The sequence below is a fragment of the Carettochelys insculpta genome, chromosome 29, assembly GCF_033958435.1.
Source record: "Carettochelys insculpta isolate YL-2023 chromosome 29, ASM3395843v1, whole genome shotgun sequence".
NCBI classification, from domain to species: domain Eukaryota; kingdom Metazoa; phylum Chordata; order Testudines; family Carettochelyidae; genus Carettochelys; species Carettochelys insculpta.
In genome coordinates, this window is record NC_134165.1 from 16,012,097 (window position 1) to 16,033,705 (window position 21,609).

At 43.1% G+C, this 21,609-nt stretch overlaps 1 protein-coding gene across 11 annotated transcripts in view; it reads right to left on the reverse strand.

Moving 5' to 3' along the window:
* Nucleotides 1–1,218: 1,218 nt before the first annotated feature.
* Nucleotides 1,219–21,609, reverse strand: part of SCN8A (sodium voltage-gated channel alpha subunit 8) — a 66,581-nt gene continuing 46,190 nt past the window's right edge. For 7 of the 11 annotated variants that reach the window (XM_074979950.1, XM_074979945.1, XM_074979951.1 and 4 more), the window contains 9 exons: nt 20,895–21,049; nt 19,666–19,839; nt 14,524–14,646; nt 8,687–8,971; nt 7,684–7,746; nt 5,929–6,057; nt 4,940–5,044; nt 3,993–4,263; nt 1,219–2,941 (listed from right to left, as the gene is read on the reverse strand). In XM_074979950.1, coding sequence (XP_074836051.1) covers nt 1,794–2,941; nt 3,993–4,263; nt 4,940–5,044; nt 5,929–6,057; nt 7,684–7,746; nt 8,687–8,971; nt 14,524–14,646; nt 19,666–19,839; nt 20,895–21,049 — 2,453 coding nt within the window. In that variant the 3' untranslated portion in view covers nt 1,219–1,793. Of the gene's footprint in view, nt 2,942–3,992; nt 4,264–4,939; nt 5,045–5,928; nt 6,067–7,683; nt 7,747–8,686; nt 8,972–14,523; nt 14,647–19,665; nt 19,840–20,894; nt 21,050–21,609 lie in introns of all 11 variants that reach the window. The other 4 variants (XM_074979943.1, XM_074979944.1, XM_074979952.1 and 1 more) reach the window with 2 other exon arrangements.

A 21,609-nucleotide genomic window follows, 5' to 3' on the forward strand; every position in this document is an offset into this window, starting at 1 on the left:
TTGAGGACACAAACAGAATATTAAATGGTCTCCTACCTTTGCTAAGAAACACTAACATTTGCACTTTCCTGGTGACAGTCCTACAGAATGATTTCCCACTCCATGATTAGACTAGTTCAAAGTTAGCTCCAGGGTTTACCCAAAACTGCAGGACGTTTTAGTTACTACTGTATGGAAACATATGAAACAGAAAGAAAGTGAAGGCACACAACATCGGACACCAGGTCTTCAGCCATGTCCCATGTCACATTGCTATTTCATTGTCAACTCTAATGTGTTCCACTGTGTTTAAAAACCTTGTGGCTACAGAAGCAAGGAAAACCATGCAGCATCAAAGTGCAAGCTGCAAAAGGTAGCATTGTTAGAAGGGTATAAAGAAGACTTCAGAGTTTCACAAACCTAACTGGGGCGCAGCCCTCGTTGTCACCCCAAGAAAGCAACAACTCTGATGAACATGGGACACAACTAAACTCTGTGAGTTACCTGTCCCCCATTTAAGATTGCTTTATACACATTCGCCAAATTGCACCTGCAGAGAAAATATGCTATTTGCTATATAGCACTGTTATCTCTACACTAAAAAATGTCTGCTGCAGAATGGTGGCTGAATAATAAATATTACAGGTTACAAATGAACTTATCAAGTGGTGTTTTTTAAGCCCTAGATTTTGGTTTTGCAGCGCCATTCTTGATTTTTTTTTATATATTCTCCCCTCAGATGGGATCCAGAGTAACATTTACGTTTTTCTTTATGTATGACTATTATTTGTCTAAATGTGCAAAAGATGGCTGTATGGAAACGACAGGTGGTTAAACATACACACACACACATACACACTCACACCCAGGTTTAATCTGCTTGTTTCATTTTTTCCCTATTGGAGGGTGTACGAAAGAGATCGTTACAAATTGGTAAATATTGGTGAAGGGCATGATTACATTTAAGGTTAACCTCCAAATACTGTGTGTGGTAGTCAGTGGAGTGCCTTGAACTTGTGGCTTAACCAGCTGTTGTGGAAGAGTATTGAGTGTCTTGTGGTTTAATGATTCTTCATGCATGATTCCTGGTCACAGCATGCCATCATGCAAATCATTTCTATGCATTGAACAAGCACAATTTTTTTTAAATCAGCCTGAGCAAATTTCCAGGCTGAAGATACCTGATTACCCCATCTCCCAAACCAAGTAAAGCCCATGTAGAAAGTAGTATGCAGATAATAAATACCAAATAAACTATGACAATCCAATGGCTTGGTCTAAATGGGTGTTTTTTTTGTTTGGTTTCTGTTTTGCTTTTTTTTTTTTTTCTTTTTTGCTGCTTAATTAAATGCAGGAATGCAAATTAGTTTTGCATGAACAAACAAACCCTTTAAACATTGTGACATCTGGGTTTTCTTTTACTAATCAATAAAATGAGAAAAGAAAATAAATTGTTGGCTACTCTGGACGATATATCAATCCAAGCAGCGGGTTTTGTTTTTTCGTGTGTGTGTGTGTGTGTTTATTTTGTTTGTTTGTCCCCAGTTGCATTGATTGATATGGAACATGCAGTGGCCACCTGCCCAAACAATAGAAAATCCTTTTTTCTTTTTAAATGTTCATTTAGAAGGGTCCTTTCAACATGTGGTAGGTCACTGCTTTTAGATGCAACTTTGTCACATAGTAAGCAGACTATGTTTGGTATAAGATCCTCAGGTGTCTCCTTAGCTATTCCGTATTGATTCATTTTGTGAAGTTCGTAAACAATCTTTCTGCTTGCAAATTTTTTTAAATTTGTACAACATTTGTTTGCTTCAACATTTGGATTCCTTGAAATCTTTTTGTCTTTTTGCTCGGTCTCGTCTTCTTTCCTCCACTCGCAGCTGTTTCTCCTTTTCAGGTTTAGTTACACTGTCATAGGACGGGAGGGATGCGGTGGATGGGGTGCCTTCTTTTTTCTCCCGATTTGCTCCTCCATTTTCCAGCTTAGTAGAGGCAGACTTCCGGCAAATAAAGCCTCGCTTTGCTAGGCGAACCCTGTAAGCCCGCTGGATAACCACTGCCGAGACTTCTTCCTGCTTGCGCCGCAGTGTGGTTGTGATGGGTTCATAAGACACTTTGGAAGGGTTAGATGCCACAAACCTTTCCTCCATCTGCTGCCTCAGGATATCCAACTCCCCACTGTCCCCCAGCACACGCTTGGTGAAGGCAAACAGGATGTCCAGGCAGTGGATCCTGTCCCCGCTTACCATAGGCAAGTCCATAGCAATGAGTTCGATAGTGTTAGGTTTAGGGACCCGGAGAGGGTGCTCCAAAGCATCGGCAAAGTCTGCCAGCTTGCAGTACTCAATGAACTGTGTGGCATCAGGGTCAAATTTCTCCCAGATCTCATAGAAGGTTTCAAAGTCATCCTCGCTCAATGGGTCAGCACTCTCCTCTGTTGCCACACTGAAGTTCTCCAGAATGATAGCAATGTACATGTTCACCACGATCAGGAAGGAGATGATGATGTAGCTGACGAAGAAAAAGATCCCCACGGAGGGATTACCACAATCTCCCTTGAAGCTGCTCCCGGGGTGCTCCTTATCTAGGTCGCAGTCCGGCGGCCGGTTCAGGATAGGCAACAACAGGCCATCCCAGCCAGCTGAAGTGGTGATCTGGAATAAACAGATCATGCTGTTGCCAAAGGTCTCAAAGTTGAACATGTCATCTATGCCGGCCTCGTGCTTTACGTAGGCGAAGTTCGACATGCCAAAGATGGAGAAGATAAACATGACCAGGAACAGCAAGAGGCCAATGTTGAACAAGGCAGGCAAGGACATCATTAATGCAAAAAGCAAGGTGCGGATCCCCTTGGCCCCTTTGATCAGACGCAGGATGCGGCCAATACGGGCCAGTCGGATGACTCGGAAGAGAGTGGGTGACACAAAATACTTCTCAATGATATCAGCCAGGAACATGCCTAAAGAATGTGGGGGGGGGGAAATGTTATAACCCAGTTTAAACACCTGTAATCTTCATTGTTTACCAGAAGCAGGCAAGGGAACAGTTGAATAGGAAAGCTGGTTCATGCTTCCACGAGGGACCTCTCATTCTACACCCTTTAATTTTTAAGTGCCCAAATTTAGAGAGCTATGGGCTGAAACTCACTCCTCTTCTTGGGATTTTAAGATTCAAGGCCATGAAACCATCTGGACTTGTTTCCTTGGCTGTTCATCCCCTAGGTCTTAAAGGTCAGTAATTATTAATCAGACTAAATGAAAGAGATCTGGAGAAGCGGAACTATGAGGAGTCCACATTGTATTAACATGTGGGCCCACATTCTATTGCATGGTTAATTTAAAAAGGTATTTACGCTCCTAACTTTCATTGCATCAATGTAACTTGACAAAGTTGGCTCTATTTGGTGCTGCAGGACAATCTCTATGCTTTGAACCAGGTTGGTCCAAAGCTATAGGGGTTTTTCCAATAGGGTGGATTGCCATCTTTCATATGACTCTGGAATAATTTTTGTATTTGCCATTAAAGAAACACAAATTTAACACCAAAAAGCGAACTCCAGAAGCCCAGTTTCGCCATTAATTCCAATCCAACATGGAATGCAAAAGTTGTAAATCCCAATTTGACTGAGGACAAAAAACAAACAATAGTTTGTCTAGGGCCTCAGCTTGGTTTATACGCGTGTCTCGTAATATCCCTGTGAAGCAAATTATAGTCCTGTTTGTGAGGCAGGGGAAAAAAGTGTCTTACCCAGTTCTACGCAGTGAGTGAGTGGCAGAGCACGGAAACAGCAGTGTCTTGATTCCCAATGTTTTACTTTAACTACTAGGTCATGCTCTCCTCCGAGAACTGGAAATAGGAGTCTTGGCTCCATTGTCTCTCTTTAACTTCTGGGCCACATTCCATTTCACACCACCCCGTAGACACCTACTTCTAGTGAAGACAGCCTTAGCCCAAGTGCATGTCAGGGAAGCCACTAAATCCCATATGCATCCACTGGCTACTCCACTTACCCACAATGGACAGAATCACGACAACGAAGTCAAAAATGTTCCATCCGATGGTGAAATAATAATGCCGCAAGGCAAACATCTTCAGCACGCACTCACAGGTGAAGACGATGACAAATACCAGGTTGATCCACCAAAGGATATCTGACATCTGTTCACTCTGCGTGTCTGTTTCCACCATCATGGTCACCATATTGAAGCAGATGAGCATCATGATGATGATATCAAATGCTTGCTGAGTGACAAAGTCAAAGACGGCTCCTTGGATGCTGTTCTGCATTACAGGAGAAGAATCATGAATTGGCGGGGAGCAGGGGTAGGGGGAAACAGAGGAAATGTTTAGCATGGACTGCTAGCAAACAAATCAATCAGGTAAAGGGACAAAGCTAGCTACTGATCTACCAAACCCTAGTATCCCTCTTTTGAAATGTTCTGCTCACTGTTCTAGTGTCTACAGACTGGGGTGAAAATACTGACTTTCCCACATGTGATCCATACACATCCCAAAGTGGGAAATGCAGTCACCAGCCCAAAAAGCTGCCAAAATCTTGTCACCAGCACAACCATGCTCTCTGAGAGCCCTGATGGCTGGTGTTATTAGTCCCTTTTTTGAAATGGGGAGTAAAGGAACAGAGACACTACTGTGACTTGCCCAAGGTCCCACAACAAGTCTGTGGTAAAATGAACAATGGAACACAGGTCTCCTGCAGCTCAGGAAAGCACTGTAACCACTACCATCTTCCCTCTCCTTCTCAGATGCTACACTTTCAGGACTGGCTCCAGCTGGCAAATCAAGAAAGATACACAATGATTTTCTTGGACTATTACATCTGCAGGTTAAAAAGGCAGTGTGGAGTCCGGAGTGACTCCTCAAGCAATGGTTTGGGGGCTGACCACTACTGAGAATCAGCCCAAGTTGTCCTTTGGCTCTCAAGAAATCACATGCTTACCAGAGGCCTGGGAATAGGTTTCTGAGGTTTCTTTGAGCCTAGTTTTTTCATGGCATTGTAGTACTTCTTTTGCTCTTCTGTCATGAAGATATCCTGACCTCCAAAGTAAAGGAGAAGAAAAAAGAAAGCTGGTTATAATCAGTCCATGCACATTAAGGGAAAGGGATCACAGTACGGCAGCTGAATTCTCTTTTATATTCAAACTCAACACATTAGCATGATTTGAACCGGGATGCGAATTTTCTGGGTCATTATAGGGGCTCTTTTGCAAACTTCGCTTAATCTAATTCTTGACTCTCCCCCCACTGCCCTTCTGCTCTTTGATTTGCTCATCTTGATAATTTTTTTTCTGATTTGTCCACCTTGATTACTGTTTTTGGTTCTCTGTGCCTTAAATATTGAGTCTGTTCTGGTATGGCTCTGGTCTGAAGAAGTGGTTCTGTCCCACGAAAGCTCACCTAACAAATTATTTTGTTAGTCTTTAAAGTGCTACTTGACTGCTTTTTTGTTTTGATAGTCTGTAGACTAGCACGGCTTTCTCTCGGTTACTATTTTCCATTCAGTATTTGTGCATTTAGTTTTAATCCCCTAAGAGCAACACTTTGCACTTGACTAGAACTGAAGGGCTGAATAAAGATGTGATCAAAAAATAGAGAGGTGAATGAAAATCAAGGCATTTAGGGGGAACCTACAACTTTTCTGAACCTCCCCAATGTCCAGGCAAAGATTACATTGCTTCTTGTTTTACTGCAACTTTTTTGCCCATCCCCTTTCCTTAAACGGGGGTTGGGAGCAAGTCAATATGGTCTGTTAAAAGTCATGAACAGGCTGCAATACTAGTTCTAGGAGATGAGGTTCAATGCCAGATTCCCTGAGCGAAGTTCTATGCCGTATTATGCAGGAGTGTCCTGGCCTTAACATCCACTAATCTCTTTGTTCTGCAAAGAGCCCAGATCCACCTCTTTAACCAATAAAAAAAGTAGACCTATCTTTTTCTTTTGTTGATTGAAGTTATCAATGATGACACCAATAAACAAGTTCAGGGTGAAGAAGGAGCCAAAGATGATGAAGATTACAAAGTAGATATACATGTAGATGTTGTCCTCATACTTGGGTTGCTCTTCTTGCTGAATCAGGGGATTGGGAGAAAAACAGACATTGCAAAGACAGCATAAAGTATTGGTACACAGAACTATAGTCTCAGTTCAAGTGTCTGTATTAGCCTCAGAGAGTGGCACATGGCTTGTCTGGAACTTTTCTACCCTTTCTAAATATGAATTTTGTGCTGATGAAAGGTACCTGCCTGCCTGCACGCACTCCCTGCAGAGCTCCAGTTCAGGCTTCCCCATCAGCACAGCTCAGGGACAAGCTCTCTTGAAGCTTGTCTCCACCTACATTCTGACCTTTACCCTTCTGGCTGCAAGAAGCTGCCAATTTGGATGGTAGTTTTTACAATATTATGAGAAGCAACTGGACCAAGTCCCAACCAAAATCTTTTCACATAGGGGTCACCAAATAGCCATCAGATTGGATGTGATCATAAATTCCTCCTATCTGGGCCAGATCTGAGCTGGTTACCTAGAGGAGAACACATCTATAAATCTTTTACCAACCCTGAGCTATTACCTTCCCAATACAGGTTATATACCTGCAGTCCTGGAGCCTTCTCTTTTCCAGATTCTACCTAGGGCCTTGGAGCAACCAAGAAAATGCCATCAGAGAATCCATCCCCAGTTATGCACAAGCACCTACTGAGACAGGACCTTGAGGGAAGGGTTAGGCACAGCTCTGACTCAGTTATGTATTTCACTATAGAGCCTCAGTGTCTTTCTTGATTTAAGGAGCTTCCAGCGACCCAGGAGAGAACGCCAACCTAACACCTACTTCATTGCCACTGGGGAACATTTTGATGTTAATATATAAACTTCTTCAGTGAACCTGGTTAACAAAACTTCAAATCAAAGACTTTTAAATTCCAAATTCTTTCTAACCTGAAACTAACAATAAATGAACACAGGTGTTTAATCTGACCAGACACAATGCAGGTACACCTGGAGTGCCAGGCAGCTGGTCTGTAACTCCAAGCCTGGGCTGTGAGTGATGCATGGCATCTCTACTGCTAATATTACTACCACTGGACTGGAATGGGGCCCAGGTGTAGCCAAAGGACCTATGAAATGGCAGACTTAGCAGCTACATCCCCTTTTCCCAGGTGTTCCCCCCACCCTGAAGTGAAATAAATACTCCTTGCACTCGTCCTCCACTGTAATTCTCCTACAGTTAGTCTCACCCGTTTAGAGTCTGTACCACAGAGATTCTCAACCTTTTTCTTTCTGAGCTCTCCCCACCCCCAACAGGCTATAAAAATCCACAGCCCACAACAGTTTTTCTGCATGTAACAGCCAGGGCCAGCATTATGGGGTAACAAACAGGGTAACTGCCCTGGACCCCATGCAGCAAGGTACTCAGGCTTTAGACCCAGCCCTGGGTGGGCTTGAGACCCCAGGCTTCATTCCAAGCAGAAGTGCTCTGGTTTTCTGCCCTGAGCCTTAGGAAATCTCACACCAGTCCTGCTTGGCAGATCCTCTGAACCCTGCTTAGGGCTCTGCGAGGGTCCCATAGCTCTGGTTGAGAGCCCTGCTGTACATCTTCTACTGGATTCCAATGTGGTAACCCCAGGAAATACAACCACAGCAGCAAATCAATAAAAGCAACAATACAGACAAGGAAGGGTGTTGGAGCACATACTTTACCTTTCTGGAATCTACTGCTGCATACATAATGTCCATCCAGCCCTTGAAAGTAGCCTAAGGAAGAATAGCACACATTCTTTTAGAGGTAAGTACAGCGGCGCCTCGATTTATGCAAGGGTTCCATTCCCACACACTCTCACGTAAATCGAATTCGTGTAAGTTGGGGGCGTGGATTTCTCCCTGGTAGAACACAGGCTCTGCAGCCAGGAAAGCAGCAGAAGCACCTGGAGCTCCTTTTGAAAGGTAAGTCCTGGGGTTGGGGGGAGGGGAAGGGGACAGTTGGGGAGGGTTAAGCCTGGTGGTGGGCTGGGGCTGTGGGAGGGGGCAGGAGGGCTAAGCCTGGGGTGGGTTCGGGCTGTGTGGCGGGGGGTTGAGCCAGAACTGCACACAGAGGGGTGGTCAGCTGTTGCAGCAGGGGAGGGCGTGGGGGTTGAACCAGGACTGGGGGAGTTGAGCTGGAGCTGTGTGTGAGGTTTGGTAAACCGGAGCCAGAGCTGGAGGCATGCGTGGGTGATGAACGGGGCTGGCGGAGGTTGATCCGGAGTTATGGGGGTGTTGAGCCAGGGTTGGGTGGAGCAGACATGAGAAGTCACCCTCTTGCTTTCCTGTTACAATGCATGGTTTAATTTCATCTGTTGGAGGTCTGTGATTTTATAGGCAATTTATTTAAATCTCTCTCTCTCATGACACGGATAGTTTCATATGTATTTTTAAAGACATTTTATTATTGCCTCATTAAATCCAGGGTTTGGTGGGGTCTTAAAAATTGATTTAGTGTTGTTTTTTCTCTGGGAATACAAATAAGAGGCATCCCAGCCAAAACCAAATGCTCAGCTCATGCCAAAGTGAGGCCCAATGACTTAATGCAAGGTACACTGAAATCAAGGGGAGTGTTGAATTAGAGGCATGCGAGGGACGAACCCAGAGATGGAGATGGTCTCTTGGAAGAGCTAACATCTACTGCGGGCTGGGAGGGGTGAAAGGCAAAACTTACAACTTGGAGAAGAGCCAGGTATCCTGCCCCAACATTGTCAAAGTTAATTTTCACATTCTTCCATCGGATCTCAGTGGAGTTGGGCAGCATCAGAGCTTCACAGTCAGTCCTGTTGTTAACTATGTGTATTTCGAAGCGCTCCTCGGAGGACTCGTTAAAGCAGTAATGGTATTTCCCAGCAAACAGGTTAACCCCCATAATGCTGAAAATCAGCCAGAAGATAAGGCAGACCAACAAGACATTCATAATGGAAGGGATAGCACCAACCAGGGCGTTGACAACCACCTGCGTTGGAAGGGGTGGGAGAAAGTTTTAGTATAACACAGAAGACAGGAGGCAACAAGCATTAGTACAGCTGTTTTTCGGGGGGAATAGGAGGCGAGGCCACTGACAGCTCTGTGGCTTTTAGTCCAGAGTTTGCAGTGAACTTATTTCAGGTTGTTAAAGGTTCTGTTTAGAAGCCCACTGGGATATTGGGCTAGATGGACCATTGGTCTGACCCAGTCTGGTCATTCTTATGTTCATCTGTTGTTGTCCTGTTTGTATGAAAAACAGGGCACAGTTCTTTTTGGATCTGCTGACTTTGGCTTGTCTACGGGTAAGTGTTTGTGTGTGGCATGAGAACCCGAATTACTTGTAAATACATTTTGGTTGCCAAAGAGAAAAAACAATGTTACTGAGTGAGGCTGGGCTCAAACTCTTCACAGTAACAGGCTTCTGCCTGACTAACTGCTCAAAGCCAGGTCCAAGGATAACATTGCTCAAGGATCTGGAGGAATTTTATCAGCCAGTGGCCCTTATGGCCATTCCCCACTTTAAAACAAGGCTGTGGTCACTTATGGGCCCACTTCCTGCTCCCACTGAGGTCAGTGGGATTTTCTGGGCCACTGACTTGAATGGGAGCAGGACTGAGCCCTTAAGATTGCTCTCATAAGACTGAGTCATGAGTCAGTGTAAACACCAAGAAAGTATTTGTGACTAAGCAAGGCCGACCATGTTGTCTCAGGCAAATAGCTGAGCATGCAGGTTTGCAGGCTCAAGAAGAAAGAAAAGCCATATTCCCTTCTCCACATGCAGCAAATAAGACAAGAAGTGGTGTGCTGTTTGGTCACAGCTTGTCTCTCTCGCCATTTCCTAATTTGAGTCTTAGGAATTTGACACAGAGTTTCCCCAAGCCCTCTCCTGACCAACACAAGGCAGAATTCAAGCGCTCACACCAGAGGAGTAGTACATCTTTTATTACAATTCTCCGATTTTAGAGTCCTCTAGAAAGTTAAAATTTTAAATCGTTTCATCCCTGCTATCTAGCCTCCAAAGAGGAACACTAATGCAAGTTCTAACTAAGCACCCTGGTTTCAGGCATTCTGTAATTCAGGGTACAAACAATAAATCTACGATGATTAACCATGTGGAATCATAGCACTTTTCAGGCAGGCCTCAAGGCACTTTACAAAGAGTCAGGAAGGCAACTGAGGTGGGAATTGCTGACACTCTTTGCTGCCTGAGGCATTTTCATTATCACTGACATGGCATTGGTGGCTTATGCACAGACTTGGCCATCAGAAGATCTGTTCCTGACTCCGTCACCAACTGGTGGCATGACCTTATACAAATCATTTTGCGTCTCTGGGCCTCAGTTTCCCCAACCAAAACACAGGTGTCAGAGTCAAGTATGGAACCCAAGTCTCAGTTCTTCCTTAAACCACTAGGCCACAGGCATTCCCTGCAAGAAGTCACTGCTAATGAAAATGCCCTGGAGAGTAAATATCATTCTGCTGGTCCTCCCAACTGCCCACCCCCACCTTTCCCCCTCAAAAAGAGAGAGATTAAGCCAGTGATTCATCCTCCTGGGATGCACTTCACATAACTTAGGGGAATTAAGATACTGAATGATCCCAGTCCTTTCTGGCATTTTACATGAAGCAATTGGTAAAATATATGATAAGCTCCCTGGTGAGACATGTCTAAATCACACTCTTAAACTGTCTGCTTTCTACATTGAGTTTAACTGTTTTATGTAACAAAATAATTAGCAGTTATCTAGTCATATTTCATGTTGACTCAAAAACCTCTATTCTGCAATGGGATTTCACTATAAATGGTCACTGAAAATTATACTAGCCCTGAAAGGAGATGAACTGAAACCAGAATCTTGGATCCACATCCCAGAAATTTAGACCCAACTCCAAGCTTTGTGACTTGGACCTCTCTCTAGCCCTGAATAACACATTAATTGACCAGGATTCAATTTTGGGTTTTAGTTGCCCCATCAAGTTGTTGATGTGGCAGTAAAAGGGTTAAATATACATGTACTTCTACTGAATGCAGTTTTCCATGAAATTAACAGGGTTTGAGTCTAATGACTTTTACACAAGTGTAAGTGTACAGACTTACACTGGTATGAGATCAGCATCAGGCCCCCTAAATATATGTTAAATACACAACACCTTTCCCTCCTCTTCTCTTCTCCACCTTTATTCCACTCCACTCTTATGTGCATTCACCCTAGTGATGACCTACTGCATTTTAAAATTAGTCATATATTGGCGTGCTGTTATACCCGCAACCAGTTGTAGAGTAGGTATGCTGACTGGACAAATGTGCTCTTCCTGAACCAATGGCATTAACTTGCAATGTGTTTAAAATGATCATTCAAACCACATCCAACTTTCAAAAAAATCGGAGCTAGGGAACATGGCTTTTGTGTGCAGACTGTGCATTGGCAGTTGACAAAAGGGCATGCATGTTTCATAGCATTACTATTGTAGTTCCTGAATAATTTAAGAGCAGAGCAAGCTCTTTAAAATGCAGATTACTACGGAGTAGAGAAAAGCAAAGAACTACTTGCAAAGGCACTTCAAATTACTGTCCCTGGGGCTGAAGGGATTGTTTTGGCTGTACAGGAGACCAAGGCTTGTCTCAAAGTCAGAACAAAAAAGAATGGAGAAGGTTACAAAACAGCACAGTTACCATTAACCACTTTGTATAAATTTTGCTGAAGTGAAGCAGTTTCCAGATTTCAGTGAACGTGAATCTCTTGATTCCACACCAGGTACAATTCAAAATCTCCTGGTAGTGGGAGCAGAGGGAGTTCATTTTATTTATTTTTCAAAAAGCCATTTATTAGCTGTGGACTTTTTCCCCTCTCCGATTATGCTAGTCTTTGTGACCAGGTTATGTCATTATAGAAACTCTTTTTTAACTTTAACAACTAACAAACATATCCCTTAATGACAAAAAAAGGCTAACACTGCATTGGCATTGCACTAGGCGGCAAACTGTCTCCATGTGGATGAAATTCATCTGAGTGCAGAAGGACCCTGCATACCACACAAACTCCACACTTGCTCATAGGAGCAAATGTACACAAACTGGGGAGTACTGGGCCTGCTGGAAGCAGGTGTGGATGGAGGTGGCTCTATACCTCTAATTTTGCCAGACTCCATATGCACTAGACCTGATCACCCTGGATTTGTGTCATTGAAACAATTTGCATCCTTTGTGATTGTGCTACGGAGTTTGTAAACTACTGTTTAGCATTAAACTAGAAGCCATAATGGTGGGGAGGGGGACAACAAAGCAGATTAATACAGCACCAGAGAGGAATCAACCACGTTTGTACTTAGCATATAGTTCACACAAGCTATCTTCATTCAACATGGATGTTTAGTCTTAATCATAGAATCACAATTTTTTCAAGAATCTAAACTTGTAAATTTGGGGATAACGGTATTTAAAGTATACATTTACTCTCTTATGATGCAAATTATGTTAACAATGTCAAGTTGTAGAGAAAGCTAAGGTGACAGTCTGGCCACACTGAAGTCAATGGGAGTTTTGTCATTAATTTCAATGGGGCCAGGATTTTAGTGTGGAAAGATTAGTCACTCTTCCAATAGTGTCAGTTCAGGCAAACGCCTCATGAGCATCTACAGGTTAAGACAAAAACACGCGTGGTCAATACCTGAAATCTGTTTTAACAGATGATGGTCGTTTCCAGTCACAATGCTTCATATTGATAATCCTCTGTTTGTACAATGCCTTCTCTCTAAGGATCTCAAAGTACTTTACAGCCAGTAATAAAACTTCTCAGCACTCTTGTGAAGTATTATTAACCTCCCTGCACCTTGCAGAAATGGGCTAAGTGACCTGCCCAAGGTCCCTCAAAAACCAGAGGCACAATCACAGCTCCCTATATCTAGCTCCAGAAACGAGACACTGCTGCCTCTTCACGCAGTTACAGTAAAATGTGCTCCTATTCTCAGAACAGACTATTACTTCCATTGGAGACTTGCATTTTATTTTTTTTAAATAGATGGTGTAGTTTATGTTGTGACCTAGAGATCTACTGAGAATTCCTTTAACAAGTCATTTTATGCTCCAGATTAGGGGTGTACAAGCTGGGAGGCAGGCCCTCTTGTGGGTGGAGGGTCATGAAATTTCATAAGTGGGGCACAGCACAATTGGCTGCTGGGTCTCAGGCTCATCCATCTCATTAAAAATGTTGAAATGCCTTATTGTTTTTATGTCTGTGCACTCATCTATACCAATTAATAAAAGTTTTTAGACTCTACATACTTATTTTCTTACATGTGCCAAAAGTGTTTTGTTTTGTTTTGTTTTTGGATATGAATATAACCCCAATTTCCATCAGTTTGGATTATATTAGACAGGTTGGAAGGAATGTGGCTGCTAGTCCCAGGGATGAAAGGTGTGTCCTGATGTAAAAAGTTTGCTCACCTCTGCCTCCCATGGCAGAGTAAATTTAAGAGATTAGTGTGATCTCCTAGCTGTTTTATTCCTTTTCTTCCTTTAAATTTAAGTGTGCAATTTTTTTTATCTTTAGTGCAACAGATCTAAATTATTCTTGTTCACAACAGCAACAATGAAAATCCATTGGTCCACCATACCCTTTACCCACAGAAAGGTGTGGGGTTTTTTTTTGTTTGTTTGTTTTTTACATGAAGGAAAAGCACCACAAGATAAAATGAGTGGCAAAGTAACAAGACACTGCGGTCATTTCAAGTGGAATTCCCATGACTCTGGTGCATCTAACAATTTCAGGAAAGCTTAAGTTCAATGCTTTGCTTGTGCTTTGTTGCTAATATCACAGTGACAGGACTGGGAACCATAAAAGCATGTTAAAAGGGAGGGAGTGGAAGGGAAAGCTTCACTAACAGACAAGGCGTCCAGTCACTACCAGACTGGATTGAGAACAACAAGGTGCAACAAGAGGAATTAAACCAAACGCTTTTTGGAAACTGCTGAGCTCTCCCCGATTTCCTTCCTGCAGGGACTAAAAGCCTGAGTGACCCCCAGGAGGAGGAGAAGATTTTTACTGACTTGCATACATTTGATTTAAAAAAAAACAACCACTTTAAATTCTCCTTTGATTAAATCCCACCAGCTCCCACTGTGGCCAACACCTTGGGGGACAGAGAAGGGAGAAGACATCTGAGGTGGTTCAAATTCTGCTTCTTTGCACCTGGTGATTCTCCCTAAATAAAAATATTTACAGCTGAGAAGCCCCCTTGGATGCTAGAGGTAAAAGCCAGGCCAAATGAGAACAGCCATGTGCTGAACATGTTTTACAAACGGCTTGTGATTTGGGCCAATAATTAATGTAATGAGGCAGCTAAATGCATCTCCCTTCTTTAGAAGGGAAGTGTGCAGCAGAGGGCAGGGTGAGGGGACATAAACAAAGGTGTGTGATCAAGTTAGCAGCTGCATCATGATTCTGTTTGGAATTCTCTTTCCACCACTTTGATCAGTTCTAGCATGCTTAAAAAACCCGCTCCACCGGCATGCAGAAGGATCAGCTGCTAATGGCATCTTACCCTCATCCCCTCAAATCGGGACAACGCTCTTAAAGGCCTCAAAGCTCTTAGTGTCCTAAGGGACTTTATGGCACCTAGTTCCGAGTAGCCCAGGGCATTAGCTATAAGGCTGACTAAAGAGACCTACACAGAAAACAAACAAAAAGAAAAAGAAAAGAAAAAAATATGTTCCAAACGGTTAGAATGAGCACCTAGCACTGATCGCCCAGCCCAGCCTAGCCTGTAGGTCTGGGCCCCCCAGAGATAAATACCGAAGACATGACACCAGCTGCCTACTGCACTTGACTGAAACAACCTGGAAGGAAATAATGCAGTTGAGAGAGGCATCCGAAAAAAACAAAGGGGAAAAAAGAAGTGAGATAGAGGCAGAGACACACAGACGGAAACAGGGTCTGTTGGAAAAAGAAGCCCAAACAGATGACAAAACCTTACCCTCGCCCTTTTATTGTCTGCAGGGTCCCAGCAGCTCCCATTAAATTAAGCCAGACAAATTTTAAAGGTACCTATGAGAAAGAATACAGGTAAATACACACACCGCACAAACTGCTGGGCTCAGTTTATTAAAATAGCAGTCACCTCACTCATTCCTGACAGCCGTGATCTTTCTAGAGCAGTGTCTGTGGATGGATACAGTCGGATTTTATTATTGTATATCAAAAGCATAAGAATACTTTTGGGGATGGACTGGTATCATAAAACTCTGAACATCCTTGGCTTTCAAATTCTGTGTCACCTTTAAATCTCAGACTTTTTTTTTTTTTTTTTTTACAATCTGCTAACTCACAGTACTTCTCTAGTACCTCCCTACAAAGATTTGCAAAGGATGAAAGCTTAATTATCACTTAGCACAACCTACTTGTGGGGGAGGGTAGGGTTAGAATAATTACCCCGCTTTACAAATAGGGAAACTGAGGCATTGGACAACATGACTTGCTCAGAAGTCACACTGTAGGTCTATGATGAGCTGTGGATAGAATCTAGATGTCCTAAATTCAGTGGGCTGAGCTTCAATTCCAAGGCCATTGTTTTTGTTAAAGACAATGGTTTAGACTAGAATTTAGGATCCCCTACTGTGAGCTACAAATGTCCTCAAGAGGTGATGAGAACAGCTAAGTTTCTTATAGGACTAGGTTCTTATACTTGGAATTCCTAGGGACCTTCTGCCCTGAAAGTATCATGTACATACAATGGCTGTACATGAATGAGTCAATTTCCAACTAAGTCTCTTGAAAGACTGCTGTTGACAACACTAGGATGTGATTTGGGTCCTCTGTAAATAACAACTTTCCTTCACTATTAACATATTCATCTGCCTCCCATGCACTTCTGATATACAGTCAACCACTGTCACACCACAGACACACACATGGACAAGTATCTAAACCATTTAAAAATGTCAGTTACAACTGATCAGAACATACCATGAAATAACTTAGCCCCTACACAGTGAATTTCCTTTTCAATCATTAGTCAGGTCATTCCCACAACAGGACACTGTTGTTAACTGATTTTTATGCTCGTTTTAAACATGAGGAAACAAGCACTGACTGGTACATGAACTTCAAGGATGCTGCCAGTTTGCTCAAGAAATGTGCCCAAGGAATCAACAATTCAGGACCAAATTTCTAATGCACCAATATTCAGGGATGCTTTGGACTAGGCTAATGATGCAAGTGTCTCTGAGTATGTCTACACAGCAAAAAAACCACAATAGTGAGTCTCAGAGCCTAGGTCAAGTGACTCAGGGAGGTGGGAGGGGCTTTCAATGTAGGAGAGATGTTCAGGCTCAGGCTACACAGCCTGGGCTTTGAAACCTGTAAGGGGAGATCAGAAACCAGGCTCCAGCCCAAGCCTAAAAATTTACACTGCTGTTTTGAGCTCTGCAGCACAAGCCCTGTGAGCCGAAGTCGGTTAGCCTGTGCTCTGCTTTTTTGTTTTCTGGGCTCTGAGGTATTTCAGGCAGCAGGCCGAGGCCACTGCCTTAGCTTCTGCTCCCACCCTACATCAGAAAGAGCTTTCTTGCGAGAGGGGATGCATGGGGATTCTTCACTAATCTCAAAGAAATGCCTCATGTAATAGCTTTAGTTTATAATCACACACAAGCAGAAGGGACACAGCTTTAAGTTAAGTTCTTCTAATCCACCTCACCCAGCGCTGCATAGCAGTGTTAGACCTGGGCTGGTACACAAGGCAGCCTGATCTACTGACTAGAAACTCCGCTTCAGTGAAAGAGATCTGTGCATACGCAGAAATCAGCTATCAGCTTTCATGAAAACTGACTTGTTCTGCAGTTAAATGACCACAGGCTGCAGCAGTTAAGAGGGGTGCCTACTAGTAACTCTGCCTAGTGGGGAGGAAAGAACAAGGTTAGAAATGACTCTGCAAAGTAGCAAAACATCTACAGCCTTGTTTCATCCCTCAAAACAAGGGGTTTCAGATCCAAACTTCAGGTCTGGATGCAAGATCATTGCTAATGCACTCACAATGCAAAAGTAATTCCAGCATTTCAAGTAGAGAACAACTCTGTCAGTACTGTGAACAAGACGAGAAATAGTGAAACTTACAAAAGGACATTTCAACTGTCAAAGGCGTTTTCCAGTACTATATTCTCAATTCACTAGAAATATCAATGGGATGCTTGGAGGGCATTGGTACATGACAAAGGAATCTCTCTGGACTGAAAAGCGGAAGCCTTAATTGTTATTACCCACAAAAAGTCTCTTTCTTCATATGTACACCCAGGAAACATTGGGAATCAGAGGAGGAAGGTTATATAGCAATGCTACCAAACCTGAAAAATAACATTCGAAAGTATTGTTACGATGTAAATACTTATTCCCTGTTCGTTATTGATCCCATCACAAGATTCAGCTCAAACCCCAGTTCTGCCTTTTAGAGGCTTTAAAAGTCTGGCGGAGATGAGATGGGACATTTAAGGAGGACTTTGTTAACCACCTCCAGCTTCAGTACTTTGTTTTAACAACAATGTAGTCACATTCTTACAGATGACTGTTTTATTTCCTCAACTACTATACCAGGTGAAGCCCAAAATCTTCAGCATTCAGAAAACTTAGCTCCCTGATAGGTAACACTTGCATTGCACTTCTTCACTCCATATGACAGAAATTACCTTACCAGTAAATTCAATAACTTGACCCTAGCAGGGATCAGATCCTTTGCAATAATGTGAACAAACCTGTCCTGCATCTGCCGTTTGTGTGATATTGTACTTTCCACCTGAACCCACTGGAATTAGCTCATGCCGTGAAGTATGAGGACTGAGTGTAACCTTCATAATTATTCACCTAACTAGCTTAACTGCAGGCCTCTTCTCTTAAAAGTATATCTAATCAGTTTAATCTTGCTCAACCATTTTCCTCAATCCAGTTTGGAAGGTCTTTAGCCTGTGGTTTTGGCATTTTCATTTTAGTTTTACATTTACTCTACAATAAACACAAAAGAATTACAGATACAGTAGATTTTAATAATCAGAATAGTTACTTCTAGGATGTGTTTTTAGAGAAGTGGCATCCAAGAGGAAAGACAGGATATCAGTTTTCATACAGTAAATACCAGACAATTTGACCTCACTTTTGGCTCTATGCTGACAGAACCCCAACACACCAAGGACAATCCTTCTCTCTGCTCAGATGTTTCTGGAGTTCCCATACCCATCACACCACAGAAACAAATATCTCCTATTCAGAATTTTCCATTTCTTTGTAAGAGACTCAAAGACCTTTCCTCAGTGTAATATTTCTATAAATCATCTGGCTGACTGCAGCAAGGCCTCGGGGCCCTTGGCTAGGATCCTGCCTCACAGGTGGATGTTTTAAATGCACACACCTACAATTTCCAGAAGGACTTGAGGGACCTGGAAGCCTAAACACCAATTTTTGTAAATGACTCCGGCACTTTGAAGCCTGATATCACTGGTGCTTTTGAAAACATTGCCCATAGCATTTTAAGTACTTTGGTTGGTTTTTATTCAGCAAATTATTTTAACATTTCCCATCTTCTACTCTTTTTATCCCTTCAGCCAACTCTCTCGATGCTAGTTTGTCCACATTGAAAGTCCACCCATTCAATCATCCTACATTTACCCCACACCAAACTGCTGTCCAGATCTCTAAATGTGAGGCTCGGACATTTTCTTCTGCATATTGGATCCTCTTTAGCAAAGAGGAATAGGAAAAAAAAAAAAAACCTTTATCTTGCCTGATGAGCTCTTTCTTCACTTAAATTTGAAGAACCTAGAGTTCTAAAAAGATCTAAACAGACCCATTGGCCCAAGCACCCGATGTCCAGAGTGTGCATGGATATCACCAGATGGCAACAATGGAAGATTCCACCTGGCAGACTCTCTCCTATTGGTATCTCACACAAACTAGGTGGAGACAGAACATATTGCTTCAGCACATTTTTATGCTCTCCTGAACACTTTCTGTATCTTTCTCAGTGTATGTCCTTCAGATAGAGCAATGCTAACACAACATAAGCCAGAGGATGGAAATCCTTCCGTCCTTCATACACATCCGTAAAGACCCATGGTGCAGAAATTCCTCCCTTGCATACAATGATTCCCAGCAGCTCTGCTTGTGTGAATGGCTCTGTCCTTTTTAGAGAACTATGTACACATGGGGATTGGAGTACATCAAGTACGGAGTGGCCAACTTGCAGTTCTGGAGCTGCATGTGACTCTGCAGAAGTTAATATGTGGTTTCGTGCACAGGCACTGACTCCAGGGATGGAGATACATGCACCAACTTTCCAATATGTTGGGAGGTGCTTAGGACTCAATCCCTGGCTCTGTAATAGGCCCTGTCCCTTCCCAGTCTCTGCCATGAGCCTGTCTCAGCCTTGATCCTCTCCCTCAGAGCCTCCTGCATGCCATGAAACAGCTGACTGTAGCGGGTGGGAGAAGAAGGAGAAGTGCTGATCGGTGAGGCTGCTGGTAGACAGAAGGTATGGGAGGAGTTGATGGGGCTACACACATATTACTGGGACTCTTTGGCAACGTACATTCATAAATTCTGGCTCCTTCTCAGGCTCAGGTTGGCCACCCAGATCTACTGGACCCTTTGCCTGATCACAGCATTAAACCTACTCCCCACCCAGAGATCAGAAGCAGAAAATACCTACAGCCACAATCAGGAAATCCAGCCAGCACCAGGCGTTGGTGAAGAACTTGACAAATCCATAGGCGCACCATTTCAACAACATCTCCAGTATGAATATGTAGGTGAAGACCTTGTCTGCATACTCCAGCATGGTCCGGATGGTCTTTCTCTGTTCTATGTAAATATCCTCAAAAGCCTGGGAAATAACCAGGTGCCCCTTGTCATTACATAAGACTTTGCCACTCAATGTGGAGCAAACCAGCAGTTTATTTAAACTAGGGTAAGCTACACCAGTGAATTTGTACACGAGTGCAGCACATTTGTACTGATGCAAAGAAGTCCAGTGTAGTCAAGCCCAGGTTCTCAAAGGGACTCAAGTTTCCTTTTAGGTGCCTGAGTGGCAGTTTTTCAAAAGTGCTCAGCATCCATTGACACTTACAGACAGATTTTCAGAAAGCTTAGCTCTCCACAGGCTGGTGCACATGAGCTGAGCTCATGTGAAAATCTTTCCATTTATTTGGATGCGTAAGTGGGAGCCAAGCTCATGAAAAGTAAAATTTGAGGGTGCACAGCCCTTCTGAACACTTTGGCCAATGAGAAGCTAGGGAAGCCTAGGAATGCTGTGCACTAGAATTTGCAGCTGAAATGTACTATGTTTCTTCATTCAGCGTACAGGAGAACCCACTATACACCCACAAAGCTGATTCTCAAAGGACTGGTAAAAATTAGATGGGGGCTTTTCCCTGGTAGAACACTAGCTTTTAGCAACATGGTTGCAGTGTTAAAACCATCCATCCCAGTTTGCAACCACAAAGTACCTCTGATGTGAAGGTGCCCAGGACTTGTACAAACATTAAAGAATGTATCACTATTCCTACAACACAATGGGCAAACTAATGCCCAGAGAGGTAAAATGGTTTTACCAATCGTCACTCACTGAGTTTTTGGCAGAGCACGATTTGGAACTCAAATTTCAAGGCTTCTAGCTTTGTGTCTTAATTTTAGTTATATTATAAAACCTTCAGGTCAAGAATTGTCTCACTCTAGGTTTTTGTAAAGCACCCAGAGCAAAGGGGCCCATGGCAATACAAATCAATAATAATAAAAAAACCACAAGTTTGTCCTTCATTCCCCAACATGTCCCAGGAGAGATGGCTTCTCCTCACCAAAATACCCAGAAATAACTTTCACTATACTAGAAGAGTCCCAGTATAAGGTAAATTGACTCACACATTTCCAGAACTAACTTACCAGGGCGCCACTGCTCAGAAGGATCATGAAGATGATGAAAGTCTCAAACCAGTTGTGCTCCACAATCAGAAAGCAGGTCTTCCTCAAGATCCACCAGGATTTGCCCAGCCCATCTTCAATACTGACCTGACAGCACTTAAAGCGCTGCACACAACCTGCATGGGAGAAGCAGCGTGGAAAGTAGGGCTTGTGAGAGGATTTTTATTGGGATGGGAGACAAGGTATTTTAATAACAGAAGGGTCTTCGCAAAAATATGACTTTGCTCCTGTAGGTTTAAAATGGCTGTATTTCAGTTAAAATTAAAATGCATCCATCCAATCAACTCAGCCATCTTCCAGATCCTTACACTCAGTCCTGTCATGGTAGTCTCTGAATGCCTAGCTCTACATCAGATTCTGAGCAGTCAGTTTAAAATAATTATGCTCAGCAAGGCAGCCATACTTCAGCAGAAGGCAGCAGTGAGAACTCACTGACGGATCACCTCAAGCGATGTAAAACACCTTTGTTATGGGATTTATTCCAGCCAATGGGTGGCCATGTAGGACTTCGCTATGGCTCTGTCATGCACATTGGGGCCATCAGCACCTTCCCAGCAGCAGAAGAAATACAACCCAAAATTTTCCTGTTTCAAAGTCCCTGGTGCCAACCACTTTCACTGAAGGAGAACCTGTATTAGTCGTTAACAGTCTAGACAACTGCAGCAATCACTGGGCC